This window comes from Heptranchias perlo, chromosome 1 (genome assembly GCF_035084215.1).
Source record: "Heptranchias perlo isolate sHepPer1 chromosome 1, sHepPer1.hap1, whole genome shotgun sequence".
Taxonomy (NCBI): Eukaryota; Metazoa; Chordata; class Chondrichthyes; order Hexanchiformes; family Hexanchidae; genus Heptranchias; species Heptranchias perlo.
In genome coordinates this window covers 113,758,327-113,775,341 of record NC_090325.1, presented here as the reverse complement: position 1 = coordinate 113,775,341, position 17,015 = coordinate 113,758,327, and the positions used below count along the sequence as shown (strand labels likewise).

At 41.2% G+C, this 17,015-nt stretch overlaps 1 protein-coding gene across 10 annotated transcripts in view; it reads left to right on the top strand.

Annotated features, from left to right (window-relative positions):
• sec31a (SEC31 homolog A, COPII coat complex component) overlaps nucleotides 1-17,015 on the top strand; it is a 108,577-nt gene that overhangs the window by 55,689 nt on the left and 35,873 nt on the right. For all 10 annotated transcript variants that reach the window (XM_067989863.1, XM_067989882.1, XM_067989917.1 and 7 more), the window contains 5 exons: nucleotides 579-757; nucleotides 843-969; nucleotides 3,340-3,485; nucleotides 5,962-6,135; nucleotides 9,354-9,536. In XM_067989863.1, coding sequence (XP_067845964.1) covers nucleotides 579-757; nucleotides 843-969; nucleotides 3,340-3,485; nucleotides 5,962-6,135; nucleotides 9,354-9,536 — 809 coding nt within the window. The remainder of the gene's footprint in view (nucleotides 1-578; nucleotides 758-842; nucleotides 970-3,339; nucleotides 3,486-5,961; nucleotides 6,136-9,353; nucleotides 9,537-17,015) is intronic.

Genomic DNA, 17,015 nt, shown 5'->3' with positions numbered 1-17,015 from the left:
AGCATATTTACAAGTCACTCAAAGCTCTTCTCAGCACCTGTGTTGTGCTGATAAACAACTAAGTGGTCCTGGTATCACAGGCCTACAGTAGTTTCAAGTCCTGAGGATGAAACTGATACATAATTGGAATTGTGTGGTTATTTTAGGTTAGGAAAGGGAAAGAATGAATTTGCACTTATACAGCATATTTTCAGGTCATCAGGATGTTGCAGGTGCTTTACGCTGAATGGATTACTTTTTCAAGTGCATTTACTTCCATGTAGGTAAATGCGGCAGCCAATTTGTGCACAGCATGGTCTCACAAACTGCAAATGACTGGCCAGCTAATTGGCCTTTGATGACTATGATTGATGAGGAATGTTGGCCAGGACATCAGCAGAACTCTCTGCTCTTGAATAGGATATTTTATGTCCACCTAAACAGATGGAGCTTCAGTTTAATGTCTCACCTGAAACATGGCACCCCTGACAGTACAGCACTCCCTCAGTACTGCACTGAAGGATTTCAGTGGTTCATAGATTGGATTAAGATAGTTTGGTATGGCGACACATTTTTTAAAATTCTTTTCCATACTACAGATGTTGATGGGCTGATTACTCAGGCTTTGCTGACTGGTAACTTCGAAGGGGCCGTTGATCTTTGCTTGTATGATAATCGAATGGCGGATGCCATCATATTAGCAATAGCTGGAGGACAGGAACTTCTGGCTAAGACACAAAAAAAATACTTTGCCAAAACAAAAAGCAAGATCACCAGGGTAAGGTGGCTTTCATTTTGACCATGTTTTGAATCATCTTATTACTTATTGACTTGGTTCTGAATGTTTTGGATATAATGTTTAGTTGATAGATGCTGTAGTGACAAGAGATTGGAAAGAAATTCTACGGTCATGTGATCTTCAGAACTGGAAGGAAGCTTTGGCTGCCTTGTTGACCTATGCTAGGCCTGATGAATTTGCAGCACTTTGTGGTGAGTAGAAATGCTTTGCCCCATGTTCTGAAGTATTTGTCATCCTATTTAATTGATTGTAAACAAGAGGAATTCATCGTAATGGTGTTTGATTTAGTCGCAAGCTGTTTTGTCAGCAAGGCATGGCCTATCCATTGAAACACCAGTGGCACAGATCTTCACAGAGCAACTGCATGTTGGTACCACAACAACTGATAATTGAACAAATTTTGAAACAAAAATGCATTTATTGTATTATCTTAAGTATTTCTGCACTGCTGGTGTATTTGAAGGGGCCAGACACCATTGTTTTAATAAATGGAAGGGAGTTGCAATTGATGTAGTTTAATTTAAATTTATTTGATTTTAATAAAAGAAAGATTAAAAAAAGAAATCAACTGCATTGGATAATGTTTACTCTGCATATACAATGCAGAGTCTAAAGTAAGTTGTTGCTGTGACATCCAGTATGGTATCACAAAAGCTCAACTTCCAGAGCCACCTATTCAGGAACTGAACCTGTCCAAAATAAGGTGCTCGACCTGTAAAGCACTGGCAGTATGTAAACTGTTGTGATCAATCTTGCTGTACTTGCGTATCTCAGGATAGTGACATTTTCCCTGTTACTTAAAAATGCATTTAACACAAGTAGTGTATAGAGTCAAAGAGCTATTTCCTTGCTTCGTTTTTCTCGATCACATTAATGGTGATTGTAAATTTTAAGGCACCTCTCTCAGGGCTGCAGTTGATTTGTGACACTACTTGTTCCTTACAGTTTATATCCAAGAACAACCACCACTTCCATATTTTCCATTAGCAGCTAATGGGCGTAGAATGTAGTAAAGAGGTGATTGGCTGCCTGTTTCCCTTATTTCTATTTTTGATGGGCTAGAGTACCACAGGTACCTGCAGCCGGTGGGGGGGGTGGGGGTTGCGAGCCTTGTCCATGTCCCGTGTTGGAGAGGCAGGACACTTCATTATCATATTTAAATCAGGCTCCCACAGTGCCCTCACTAACCCTCAATCCTTCCCGATTGCTGGGGGCCGTCCCCAAGAGTCCCCGGCTGCAGCCTTCTGCAACTTGTCAATCTGGCCGGCTGCTGGGCGAGAAACGGAATCAAAAAATTATAATATGACCCGGGATTTCCAGGTTTCCCTCATGTGCCCCCCGCTCCCTCCCCGTCTCCTGTAAATATCGGGGCCCAGGTTTTTGTCAGGCTGTTCAATCCTTAGTCCGATGGACAGTCGTATGGCTCCTAAGAGCACTTCGGCCAAGATCAGCTAACAGCATAGATTGGGGATCGAAACTGTGCCGTGCATGATTTCTGTGGCTCTGCACCACACTGAGCAATTTATTTACCCACTAAAGCCATTTGGGGATCTGCTGATCTGATTTGGGTCAAAACGTTAGGTTACAATCTGATTCTACTACTTGCTTCCTATTTAGCAGTGATGTTCCTTCAGCAGAATTAGATATGTCTGCCAGTGTGGTCAGTTCATTGAGGAAGATTTGGTCAGTGGTGATACATATATTTTTAAAAAAGATAAATCCACAACTAAATGTTTTACAGTAAAATCAAAACTTAACGAACATTGCAGTTTGTGTTGCAAAGATTGAAATTTGAGGGATGGTTTTATGGTGGGGGAAGCTAGTTAGCTGGCAGATGGAATTAAAAACAAAAGTTCTACAGGTGTTGTGTATATAAAAAATATAGCTCCTGGGAACGCCCAGTTTTCTAAGCACAAAGGTCAGGAAAAAGCATCTGCCCCTTAACATTGCCCTGGGATTTGTGAGGCTTTCCTTTTGTCGGGGTGGGGGGGCAGAGGCAGAGCTCGGTCTTAATGCCCAAGTTCCAAGGGGCCTGCAACCGTGCCTCATTTTTCTGCCCTTTCTGCTAACCCAGGGAGCGGAAATTCTAGTGATGCTGGGGCTGGATAGGAGCAGCACACCTGAAGTCTAGGACTGAGGCACGGGGAGGGGAAGAAAAATGTCCCCTTTTAATGTCATTCCAATAGCCCTGCTGCTGTGACCTTTGATATCTGATGTGGCTTTGACAATACGTTGAAGCACAAATACTCAATGTCACGGATTGAGAAAAGCAGGTTCAATCCCCGCTTTGCTCAGTTGCTCATCTGAGCTGCACTAATCAGGGAGCACCGAGTAGAAGTTGCAGGGAGGAAGGGATTTGGAACAGGGAATCACATGTGGGTGGTTAGTAACACCTCCTGGCAGTGGTGTGGGAGCGTAACACACACCCACACTCTCAGTAGCAGAGAAGTGAAAGCCAGGAAGATGAGGGGTCTAGCTTATAAATAAAAAAAGAAATTACATAAAAAGAAAGATTTTTTTTTAAATTGTGTGCTTTATGCTTTTATTTGTTTCCGCCGAAGATTTGTTGGGCACACGATTGGAGAGCGAGGGGGACAATGGCCTTCAAGCCCAAGCCTGCCTGTGCTACATCTGTGCTGGTAATGTGGAGAAACTAGTTGCCTGCTGGGATAGAGCTCGGAATGGAAACTCACCTCTTGCTCTTCAGGTTAGTGCCATTGAGATTTTTGGGGCAATGCAATTTCATTCATTTTTGAATAACAGGAAGTGGAGTTGGTGATATTGTTTTCTTGCAAGGTACCACTGTGGCTTGTTTACAATCCAGTGGGACCTCTCCTCTATTTAGTGATTCCCCTAATGATCACTGCCAGCACATTGTGGATTTCAGCCCGAATCACATACAGCGCTTCCTTGAATTTGCTAGATTTAAAAACATTCTTTTAAGCTCGTTTCACATTAATCTTAAAATTCGAGCCAGGCCATTCAGGAGTGAAATCAGGAAGTTCTTTTTCACACAGAGGGTAGTAGAAATTTGGAAATCTCTTCCCCCAAAAGGCTCTGGATGCTGGGTCAATTGAAACTTTCAAGTCTGAGATTGATTGATTTTTGCTAGGTATTAGTATCAAGGGATATGGAGCTAAGGTGAGCAAATGGAGTGGAAGTACAGATTAGCTAAGATCTAATTAAATGGCGGAGCAAGCTCGAGGGGCTGAATGGCCTTCTCCTGTTCCTAGGTTGCTCACCCGGTCAATTGATAATCTAAGATTATTTATTTAAGAGGCATGAAATTCCTCCATTTTCCGACCACTTTCTCCCAATGCAGATTTCGCTGGACACACACCTCCTGTGACCAAGATGTCTGCTCCTGAGCCAGACTAGGAGGCATATAATTATCATCTACGTTAAACATCTCTAGGAATGTGGATAGGAAGCTCTCTCAAGTTGATGCCTTCTTGGCATTCAAGCTCATCAGTTTTTCTTGTGGGCCTATAGAGAGTTATCTGGCTTTCGCTCATTGCTTTCCCCCAGCAGTGCAGCTAGGATTGAGATTGGTGAAGTGTCCCCCCATCCCATGGCGCTATACTTTGGTGTTCTGTGCTGTCTAATACTGTTTCCTTTTAATATCTTGAAAACTTCAATCAAATTACCCCTTAATCTTCTAAATTCCATGGAAAACAACCCTGGTTTGTGTAATCTCTCCTCATAATTTAACCCTTGGAGTCCAGGTATTATTCTAATAAATCAACGCTGCACCCCTTCCAAGGCCGAAATATCCTTCCTAAGATGCGGTGCCCAGAACTGAACACACTACTCCAGGTGTGGTCTAACCAGGGCTTTGTATAGCTGTAGCATAACTTCTATTCCCTTGTATTCTAGTCCTTTAGATATAAAGGCCAGCATTCCACTGCCTTTTTGATTATTTTCAGTACCTGTCCATGACATTTTAATGATCTATGTACATGGACCCCTAAGTCTCTTTGGATTGCCACTGTTTTGAGCTTGTCACCATTTAGAAAGTACTTTGATCTATCCTTTTTAGAACTCCCTGCTCTTTGAATAGTGCTATGGCATCTTTAATATTCACCTGAACCACTGGAACAGATAAGGAGGTGGTGGGGCGGGGGGGGTCTTGCTTTAACATGTTATCTGAAAGACAGCACCTCTGACAGTGCCGCATTCCCTGAGTACTACACTGAGTGTTGGCCTAGATTATGTAGTCAAGTCCTGTATTGGGGCTTGAACATCAAGAATGCATCAGGTTGAGAGAGCTTCCTATTCCCATTCATAGAGACGTTTAGTAAGACGATAATTATATTGATCGAGTTTGCCACTTGTACGATAAATTCCATGTGTGAGGCTTTTTAAAAAAAACGACTCAGGTTCATAGAATAATATAAAAGTAGCTAATTGGATTGAAAACTGGTTTAGTAGTCGAAGCAGAAGGTGGAATCTATCAAACAATCAGGAATATTTTCCTCTGGTTGCTAATGTGAGTGGAAAATTTGGTGTGAATATAAAGTGCATACCTTGCCTTATACTCGCACCAACCTCTGGTTTAGCATGGAACTCTGTCATGTTTACATAGAGGGGCCGATACTGTGGGTGACCTGAGGCCTGTAGCATGTCTGAAGCACTAATCACTACCCAGTGTGGATGGTGAGCAGCATGGGGGCTGGGAGCCTGCACACAAGTTGTGAGCTAGGCTCATTAGGCAACTTCATACTAATTAGGCAGCTGCTCCATAACTCGGCTGGACCACCTGACCAGCACTGCAACTGCACAACACCCACTCCAAGTGGGTGCTGAAGGGTAGGCCACCATTCAAGTGTGGCCAAAAAAATTCAGACACATCTGGGTAGTGCCCCTTCCCCCATGCTGGGAAAGTTCCCACAGGTCTTCCTATCGGGCGGCCTTAAGTGAATATAGTAAGGGGCCGGCGGTGGACCCCGTGCCCCCGGGGGGCTGGCGATGTAACCCCGGGGGGGCTCGCAGCACTAACAAATTATAAAAGTGGCTCAAGTGTTTCTGTATTCTCAGTAACTACCAGGGCCACATTTATAAGGTCTCTGTCTTTGTTATAACTGACTCCAGCTGCAATCAGTAACCTAATTGAAAAAGAAAAGTTCTCTCGCAGCAAGGTTTTAATTTTTTCTTGTGTATTTTTGTGTTCTCCTGCTCTTCAGGATTTGATTGAGAAAGTAGTGGTTTTGCGTAAAGCCATTGAACTTACCCAAGGAACTAACAATAATGGAGTGGGCGCTGTTCTGGCAGAGAAGATGAGTCAATATGCCAGCCTGTTGGCTGCCCAAGGAAGTCTAGCTGCTGCTTTGTCTTATCTGCCTACTGATACAAATCAGGTAATGCTGAAAGTTTTTTTGCTTTGTCCCCACTTTCTATCCACACTATCCTCAATGTTTGTGCAAACAGGCTGTTTGAGTACATGGACATCTCCATCGGCCACATAAGTGGCATTTTTTGGTTAAGAGCGAGACTCAGAGAAAATATTTCTATCATGCTCAGAGTAACTAAGATTCTGGGGAGGAGGAATTGCACCATGTGACATGTTTTCCATATTTTTGTCTATTACAAATACTAAAGCAAACAAGGCTGTGCGTAACACAGTGTTACTAGATTCTTGGTTTACCGTTTTATTATAATTACCTTTTTAAATGTAGACGTTACAGGGAATATTTTCCTCTTTTCTGAAATTACAGATAATAACCCTTTTTTTGTTGATTTTATCGACCACCAATCAAAATGGCGGCTGAGTGCAATTTTTCTTCGGGTGGTTTTATGTAACAAGCTTGTGAGCAGGAACAGAAAACCGTGCTTTCATGATCCACCTGTAATAATGCTTTAATAATTATTAAGTCGTTAATGAGCCTCATAAGGGATATATAAATGATACAAAAGCAAAATACTGCAGATGCTGGAAATCTGAAATAAAAATAGAAAATGCTGGAAATACTCAGCAAGTCAAGCAGCATCTGTGGAGAAAGACCGTTTGTCAGAACTGGAAGAAGTTAAAGATTTAACAGTTTTTAAGTACGTACAGAGCCAGGGAAAGTGGGGGAGGGAGGGGAGGAAAGAACAAAAAGGAAGGTCTGTGATAGGGTGGAGGGTAGGAGTGATTAAATGACAAAAGGGACGATGGTGCAAGGCAAGAAGGGTGGTGATGGGACAAGTAAAGAAACAAATGATGGGTCTAGAGGAGCTGCAAATGGCAACAGCAGAACCATTACCAACACCTACTGTCTGATAAAATGGAGCAGTGATTATGATCTGAAGTTATTGATATCAATGTTTAGTCCGGAAGGTTGTAAAGAGCCTAATGAAAGATGAGGTGCTGTTCCTCGAGCTTCCGTTCAGCTTCATTGGAACAGTGTAAGAGGCTGAAGATAGAGAGGTCAGAGTGGGAGTGGGACGGGGAATTAAAATGGCAAGTGACCGGCAGGTCAGGGTCACGCTTTCAGACTGAACAGAGATGTTCAGCAAAGCGACCACCCAATCTGTGTTTGATCTCCCCAATGTACAGGAGACTGCACTGTAAGCAGCGAATATACTTTCAATTTAGTATACTGTATTCGCTGCTAGCGTGACCCTGACCTGCCGATTGCTTGCTACTTTAATTCTCCGTCCCATTCCCACTCTGACCTCTCTATCCTCTTGCACTGTTCCAATGAAGCTCAATGGAAGCTCAAGGAACAGCACTTCATCTTTCCATTAGGCACTTTACAACCTTCCGGACTCAACATTGATTTCAGTAACTTCATAACCACAGTTCCCATTTTTTCAGATAGCAGGTGCTGGTAATGGTTCTGCTGTTGCCATTTACAGCTCCTTTAGATCCATCTTTTGTTTCTTTACTTGTTCCATTACCACCCTCATTGCCTTGCACCATCATCCCTTTTGTCATTTAATCACTCCTGCCCTCCACCCCATCAGAGACCTTCCTTTTTGTTATTACCTACACCCCCCTCCCCCCTCCCCTCCCCCCACCCCGGACCCCTTTTCCCTGGCTCTGCACTTACTCAAAAACTGTTAAATCTTTAACTTCCAGTTCTGACGAAAGGTCATCGACCTGAAACGTTAACTCTGTTTCTTCTCCACAGATGCTGCCTGACTTGCTGAGTATTTCCAGCATTTTCTATTTTTATTATAAATGACACAAGTTCAGTAAAACAAATATGGAGTGCTCAAAGCTGGTATGAGCTGATCAATGAAAATGGAGAAAATCCCAATTTACTCACAGAACTCTGCATGTACTAAAAGTTCCAGTTCATCCAAAACTGTTTGGGAATAATTGATCAATCCTAACTTTTTCCAGTATATTTAATTGGTTATTTATTTTGTCTGTTTGCAGCTAACTCCTTTCCTGTTGTTCAATACTGTGAATTGAATCTGTTCATATAAAATGACCTGACATTTATTAGTAAAATACAGGCTCCATAACAGCTGTAGAAAGTAAAAATGACCAACAGTGACAGAGCAAATGGAATCGAAACTGATAGTTTGCATTAAAATGCTCCAAAATAGAAAATGTAAAAACAAATCTGTATTATAGAAACGTGAAGGATTCTCAAGATTGTTGTGCTTGTGACTTACTCAAATCTCTCAAGGAGCCCTAAGTGCAATCCCAGGTATCCATTTATGCAAGGAAAATAACAATATAAATTTAAAAACTCTCTTAAAGATTGAGCTATATAATACATTGTGAAATGCTTGGCATCGTTTAAAATGTTTTTCATTTACAAGATATAATAGTATTCAAAACTTTAGAAATTACATCACATTTCATGCAATGTAAATTATATCACTACATTCTATTATTAGTGTGACACAACAGTGCAATTAGTTTATTTGCACAATTGCAAACTATAGTTGAATTTGTAGTGCATAAAAACTGTATTACATGGTTAATAAGCTATTGCCATTAAATGATTTTGGTTGTAAAATTATGTTTTTATAAAACACATCTGAATGTTATATTGTAGAATGTTATAGTGGTGTTATATTGTTGCTTTGTGCTAGATTTAGATTACTTCTAAACAATAAGTACCAGCCATGCTGATACTTTAAAATCTTCCTTTTGCATAACTATTACACTGAATGTGAGTTCAGGGCTCACTTTCCATTTATATTTCCCCTCTGCCTCATGCAGTGTTTTGCAGGATAGGCCTTCAGTAAGCAATGTTTTGTTGATACTTCAATCCTAAAATGGATGAAAGGAAATTAACAGTCAAGAGTTGCAATAATAATGGGCAAAAAATGAACAGCAAGTTTATTCACATCAACTTTTTTGCAAAATTAACGATCTGAGAAAAATATTCCACATGCAGCTGCTGCAGAACAAACATTCTTAGTTGCCCAATAAAAAAACTAAAATAAAATTGTTAGTGGCAGATGTGATAGGTGACAGAGTCGTGTCACTGCAACACCAATCACATCATCCTCTATAAAACAAGGTAAAGTGAGACCAGTTACCTTGATGACAGCTTCCCTTAAAGCGAAAAGCTCTCTTGGAGGAAGCATCTTTTTCTTTTCATATTAATTTTTTTCTTCATCTTTCAACAAGTTGACCATCCTACATTTACGAGACAGACTATTCCGTGCCCAGGGTGAACAGGCAGCAGGGCAGGAATTGACTCCTTTTCCATACGAGAAGCATCAAGTTTCAAGAGGGAGAGCCAGCTCCAGTCATTCACTCACTCCAGGGCAGCTACAGCAGCAAGCACCTACCCAGCAGTACTACCCACAGGTGAGGCAGCTTCTTCATCTTTTTAACCTGAAGTTAAGCATACATTTTTCATAGTGTACAATATTTTGAAATATAAATGTAAAAAGGTTCTTTAATTATAAGAAAGGCTTTGCTTTCAAGTAAAATTCCTGTTTATACAAAATTTCTTATGGTGATCAAGCAGATGGATTAATCAACTCATTAGTGGTAATATATAGACCAAGTTATAGGTGTGTGCCCACACTGCCCAATATCTAATTGTATGATAGCATAACCCAGGGTTGTAACAACTTGTGATCTGAATTGGATGTTGCATCTTTTGCTTGTGCCCTCGTGTACACTGCTCCAGTCTTCAGTTTTCACAGAAGAGTATAGTAATGAAGATGGAAGGATGCAGGAGGAGGAGGTGGAGCAGTTAGATAGGATAACTATAGATAATGAAGTAGGACTTAAAAAAAAACTGGTGGAACTGAAAGTGGAAAAGGCACTAGGCCTACTAATGGCATGCATCTTAGAATGCTGAAGGAAATAGAGAGGCTTTAACCACAATCAATCAAACATCCTTGGATTTGGAAGCAGTACCAGAAGACTGGAGGGTTGCCAATGTAACATCTCTGTTCAAAAGGGATAAACCAAGTAACTGTAGACCAGTCAGCCTAATAGCAACAGTGGGTAAGCTTCTGAAGGCCATAATGCAAAGTAAAATTAATGTTCGCCTAAAAAGGACAGTCAGCTCAGGATTGTAAACGGCAAGTTTATTTGACAAATTTCATAGTTTTTTGAGGAAATTGTATAGTGCATTGATAAAGCAAATGTAGTGATTACTATGTATATGGATTTTCAAAAAGTGTTTAATAAGCTGCCACATAGGAGCCTCGATCAAATTAAGGCTCACGGTAGACAAGTTAGTGGATTGGGCAAATAGAAATTTAATGCAGAGAAATGTGAGGTGATTCATTTTGGGAGGAAGAATAAGAGGCGATATATGATAAATAGTGGAACTTCAAAAACGAGTAGAGAGACTTGAGGGTTAGATATACAAACCTTTAAAGATGGGAGTGCAAGTTGGTAATTTTTTTTAAAAAAGCATTTGGCATGCTGAATTTTATAAATAGGGGCATACAGTACAGTAGTGAAGAGGTAACACTAAACCCTGTGAGGATCATCAGTTAGGCCACAGTTAAAATATTGCATCCATTTTTGAGCACCCTACTTTAGGAATGATGTCAAGACTGTGGAGAGAGTGCAGATGAGATTTACTAAAATGATGCAACAGCAATTTGCATTTATTTAGCATGTTTAATGTAGAAAAACGTCTCAAGGCGCTTCACAGAAGCTTAATCAGACGAAAATCGACACCAAGCCAAAGAAGGAGATATTGGGAAGGATAACTAAAAGCTTTGTTAAAGAGGTAAGTTTTAAGGAGGGTCTTAAAAGAGGAGAGGGAGAGGGTGAGGTTTACAGAAGGAATTCCAGAGTGTAGGGCCTAGGTGGCATAAGGCACAACCACCCATGGTGGGGCAAAGGGATTGGGGTATACACAAGAGACCAGGGATGGAGGAACACTGAGTTCTCGGAGGGTTGTTGTGGTGGAGAAGATTACAGAGTTAGGGAGGGGTGAGGCGGTTAAGGGATTTAAACATGAGGATGAGAATTTTAAATTTGATGCGTTAGGGCACAGGGCAGGAACGAGAGTCTATAGTTATGAGGAGAGACTAGAGACACTGGGTTGCTTTTCATTAGAATAAAGGTGGTTAGGAGAAGATCTGATAGAGCACTTCAAAATTATGAAGGGCTTTGATAAGGTAAATAGGGAAAAACTGTTTCAACTGGTAGTCATTTGGTAATTAGAGAGCATAAATTTAACATCAGCAAAAAATGAAGGGAGCGATTGAGGGAATTTTTTATAATGTAGAGAATTAAGACATGGAATGCCCTACCAGAAACAGTAGTTGAAGCAGAATCCATAATTAATTTAATTTAAAAGGGAGATGGATAAATATTTTTAAAAGAAAATGTTAAAAGGGTACTGGGAAAGGCTAGAGGAATCGGACTAAGTGGACAGTTATTTCTGAGAGCCAGTCCAGGCACCATGGGCCAAATGGCTTCCCCCATGCTGCAAAATTTTAAAAAAGCTGTTGCAGATCTATTAAGTGGCAAACGATATTGCTAGTGAGGAAGTGAATGTGATCGTTTTATTCCACATGAACTTTATAATTTTTTCTTTAATTTTGTGTATATTTTCTACAGCAAGATTTATTCTTTATTATTCACTGCAGTGAAACCTCATCAAATGTGAGTTCAGGCAGCAAATGATCAATAGACTTGGCGTGAAAGGAGATTGCAGCTGACTGTTCTCTGGGAGGTAGTCCGGAGAAGCCAACAGTTGAATGCTGCCTGATTCTCTTTAGTATACTTAAAGAATCAAGGGGAAGCTAGATAAACACATGAGGGAGAAAGAAGTAGAAGGCTATGCTGATAGGGCTGGATGAAGTAGAGTGGGAGGAGGCTCGTGTGAAGCATAAACACCGGCATGGACCAGTTGGGCCGAATGGCCTGTTTCAGTGCTGTACGTTCTATGTAGTATTAAAGCCATTTTAAATAAAACCAGTAAATGCTTGAAATACACAGCACAGCATATGAAAGAGAAAAGATAGCAGCAGGATGTTTTGGGTGAAGGATCCCAATCAGAACATTAACCTGTCTTTTCTCTTTCAGATACTGCCTGACCTGCTGTACATCATTTCAAACATTTTCTCTTTTTTTATTTCAGGTTGTCAGCATTCAAAGATTTTTCTTTTTACTCTCTGCAAACCCAGTCATTTGGGTTCAAGTGCTGTTGGATTGGCGATGGGAACACATATCAGGAATTCAGGCATGGATGTCAGTGTATCCGATTTCTGGCCTGCATGGTTTCCTGCCCATTCATTTGAGTGGGTGGAAAATCACGTGGGCCTGGAGTTGGACTGATCTCCGTGTGCAAGTTTGCAATGTGCATTCCCGCCACACAACTCCCTGCACCTGGAGTGCTAAATCATAACATTTTCCCCAAGGTCCTTATCTCTCAACTGATATCCAGTAGTTACTGAGGGCGATTTATTGCTGGGTTTTTTGTTCATTTGCAGTTCCACAGGTACAGAAATCTATTATTCACTGGACTGATGGAGGAATTGATATATATTAATTAAACCAAATCTCAGTGAAGAATAGACAGAATGGCTATCCAGGAGAATTGTGAAATGACAGAAGGAGTGGGTGACTTCCTGACTTTGTGGGTGCTGCACACTCCCATCAGGAGGTCGGTGACTATTTTTCCCACATAAATGCAGTGTTGCTATTTGCAGTGTTTTCAATTCTGCTTCTCAGCACGCATCTCACTGCTGCTGCAATCTGCGTCAGAGTCTTTTATCATCCTAAAGAATGTGGCTTGACCATTGTACCTTCTGATTATTTCACTAACCAAGCTCTGATTGGTATTGAATATCTCATGATAAAAAGTAGCCTGGATTCCCCTTGATAGCTACATTCATCATCTAATTCAGATCTAACAGCTGGAGTCCAGCAGTGCATATAAATTTGACATTGGTCCTTGTTACATTCACTGTATTCTGAACATGCTTCAGCTTTGCCATCAACCGCAAGCCAAACTACAACAGATACAACAGTATATAGAAAACTGGGAACATAATTTAAAAATTAGATTTATTTATTTCAATAGTAGAGAAATTAGGCATTAAAAATAATGTTATAATCTACCTGTTTAACTTTTAATAGAAGCTGGGATGCGGGGAGCTGTCATGGTTCAGTGACTGAACCAATTAAAAATGACAGTGTAGATAGCAAGCAAATACAATAGAAACATTGAATCAGTCAGGTAGATCAGACATGAGTTTATGCTGAACCAATTGTAAGGCTCCTGCATGACTGAACAGACAGACAAGACAGATGTAATTTTATTTTTTATATATATAAATGATAAAAATCTTGCGTATGGCATGCACTTTCTGCCCAAATTAACCCTATTTCCTGTGCCACAATTTTTGAGGCACGCTTTTTATGTTAACATTTATAATGGAAAAATCCTATGTCAACATTTGCCTGTCACACTTTTTTAAAGCTGTCCTTGCAGGTCTCTAAACAGTAGGTGATGCTGCTGCATCCTACTCGCCCATCTCCCATATGATTGAACTGAAAAAATCTCCTCTGCCTAGCACTAATCATCAGAAATAACTATAAGGCACATTTTAATTTTTTTAAATTTTCACTTTTTAACTTATAAACTACCCTGTTCAGTCAGCTTACTTGTAATATAATCAATACAATATAATCAGAACAATACAATATGATCAGTGCAATATAATATAAATAGCACCATGCATATCTGGAAAATGGATCATTGGGTAATTAGATATTGTGTGAGCTATACACACTAAGGCAGGCCAGAGCACCACAGGGCTAGAGAGATGAAAAATCAGTCAGGGTTCCCACCCCTGATCACTGTCCAGTGACCTGCTGCCAAGTCGTTGCGTCTGGATGTTAGGAGAGGAAAGGACTGGACTGGGCTTGCTGACCTCCATGATTATATAGCCTCCTTACACTTGGACGTGAAAAATGGCTTCTTGAGTGAGATAGTGTAGCAGTACAGTGCCTGTGGAACTGTAACCCAGCATAAGTCTGGAGAATAAGTAGGGAGGGGTACATTAACCTATTGCTTACTTTTTAAAGGAAGTCAAATATTCAAATTCCCTTCCCCTATCTTGCTTAAGATACCAAAGAGTAGATTTTACACAGGGTGGGAGATGGGCTGGGGTTTAACCAGTTTTTAAAAGTTTTTATCATTGGACTTCTGGTAACATCATGGTGTATAGCAGCATGAAAAAGCAATTGCACCCAGCTGCCAAGTTACCCAGCAATTTCCCCATAAAACCATCAATCCAGAAATCTAAAAGGTACAGTGCAATCCCTCATGGCCTAAACCATGGCATGTTCATCCTCTATTTACTTTATGGCCTGCTCTCAACTGCAACTTATTAGACCTCATCAAACACAGTGCTGTGTGATTTTAAAAAAAAGACAATTTGAAATTGTTTACATAATCTCCAGCTCTTTCAAGGTCTTTACTGTAATAGTTAGCGTAAGTGAGTTCTGTCCAACTGAGTTTGTGCTTTTATAACGTTCTCTTTCAAAGCCATATTGGATGGTGCCTATGAAAGAGATCATTACAAAATGGGATATGCAGTAGTTTGGGAGGTCCGAATGTTTGCTTGGTGTTACAGCGGTCTTCCAGTGGTCTTGGACCTCTGACTTTCCCTCCCAACTAAACAACTATTCCTGCCCTCCAAATGTAATTCATTGTGTGATGTATTTTGATGATACAATAAGGTACTATATAAAACCAAGTGTTTCTTTTCTTTCCCCAATCCAGTATGTTACCAATGCAAGGACAGTGCATAAATAACCTGCATCAGCAATGCTGTGATCTCAATTGTGGTCTATTAGTAATTCCTGAGAATAGTCTGTTCTCTCCACAGATGCCTGACTGTTGACAGTGACTGTTGCTGCATATATGCACGACTACATATATACTTTACATTTTTAAAAAATTTATGACAGACTTCGGGGGTAATTTCAACCCCCAAGAACGGGAGGGTTGGGGGCGGGTGGGCAGTAAAAATAATTAGTTTGTGGAGCGGGACTGCATCCTGGCTCCCACATGCCCACTTCCAGGTTTAAGCCAGGCGCGTTTGGATGTGTGCACACAACAGACACCCACCCACTTAAAGCCAGCAGGCGAATACTTAAAGGGGCAATGTACCTCATTGAAATAGTTGAGGTACTTAATTTTTTGTGTATTACAAAAGTAAAACAACTTTAAATTTACCTGTTCGGGTTTCCCATTGCTTCCGATTCACGTTAGGTGAAAGCAGGTGGGAAGAACCGGATCCATGAGATGAGTGCCTTTATTGCCCTGCTTGTGGGCCCGGAGGAGCAGGAGTGTTTCATCGAGGCCCAACAAGCTTACCTGGCGCAACAGGACCCCTGTGATCGACCTATTCCGCAGCCCCCCCCCCCCCCCCCCCCGCCTTCCTGGATGCTGGATCACCCGCCCCTCCCCCACCTCTGACTTATTCATCTGACCCCTTCACCCGACCTTTGACCTCCTCCCGGCATCATCCCTCCCCCGATCTCCACCTCTGGCATCAGACCCCCCCCGCCCCGTTCATGTCCATGTCCATGTCCTCCACTGCCCACGATCCCATCCTCTTCTCCGATTCCCGCCCGACAGCCAGCCGGTCTACCAAACAGGATACAGTGATTATCTCTGTTCTGAGAATTACACCAACCATGGTTTGTTTTGTGGAGGATTCACTGGAGCTCCCCGTTTGGATGTCGACCCTTTCTTATTACTGCCACATTACAGCTCTAGCCACAGCTCCCCTTTGTTTTCCAGCCTTTACATGAACTTTATTACACTTCTCTGAGCACTGGGCTCCCTTCTTCTTAATTAATACTCTGGTGTCCTTGTAATTGGCACCAGTAAACATCAACTTTGACCTAGCATATTCTTTCCCTCTCTGATATTTATTCAACCATGAGAGTCTGTTGATTCACAGGTCTACAGACCCCTTTTATATATCCAACATCAGCACTTGCCACAAGGGCATTTCTACACTATCTTACTTGTTCCCACAGATTTCACTTTCTTAACTAGATATTGATTAGGTATTTCAAAATGTTGTGTGTTAAGACTTTGAGGTGAAAAGTTACAATTTTACACAGAAGAAAAAAAAATAGCAATATTAAACTAACAGATTCCTTCGGAGAATCAATCTGGCCAGCTGCAGTATCTCTACTGCTAACCTGATTAACCCTTTCCATTCCGGATTAATACACTCGCCTAAAGGCATTATACAACATGTCTGACTTGTGTGCTTTCAGCATTTTCTGTTTTTCCTTTTATTTGCTTTCCCAGTTTTTCCCACCTCAATTTTCTCCCCTTTCAAGCCCTGCGGTCAGAACTGTTCTGTAGCCGATACAACTGGAGTGATGAGGGCTGTGAACTTTTCCATGGCCATTGTCAATTCCAATTCCTGATTGGCTAACATGGTTTAAGTGAGGCGGAACAGGCTGTGCTGTTTATTCCTGTGTTGGTGTTGTACCGGTTGGGTTAAGTTTCGCATCATACCAGTTGTATCGGAATCAGAACAGGTTGGGCCACAGGCCTTGAAAGGAGAAAATAGGCCATCAGGGATGGAAGATTATCTCTGGGCTAGGTGTCACAAAATAGTGTGCCTGTTTATAAGGACTGCATTTACATTTTGCTACACGTAGCGCACAGAGGAAATTCCCCACCCATGGTGATTTAATTTGTTTTTTTTTTGTTAAATGCTAGTTTTATTTTTTTTAACCCCCCCACCCCCATTCCATCCACATGCTCCCCACACTCCATTCTTAGCTAAGAAAGGACAGCAGTAGCCTGCTCCCAGCCCCTACCAATGA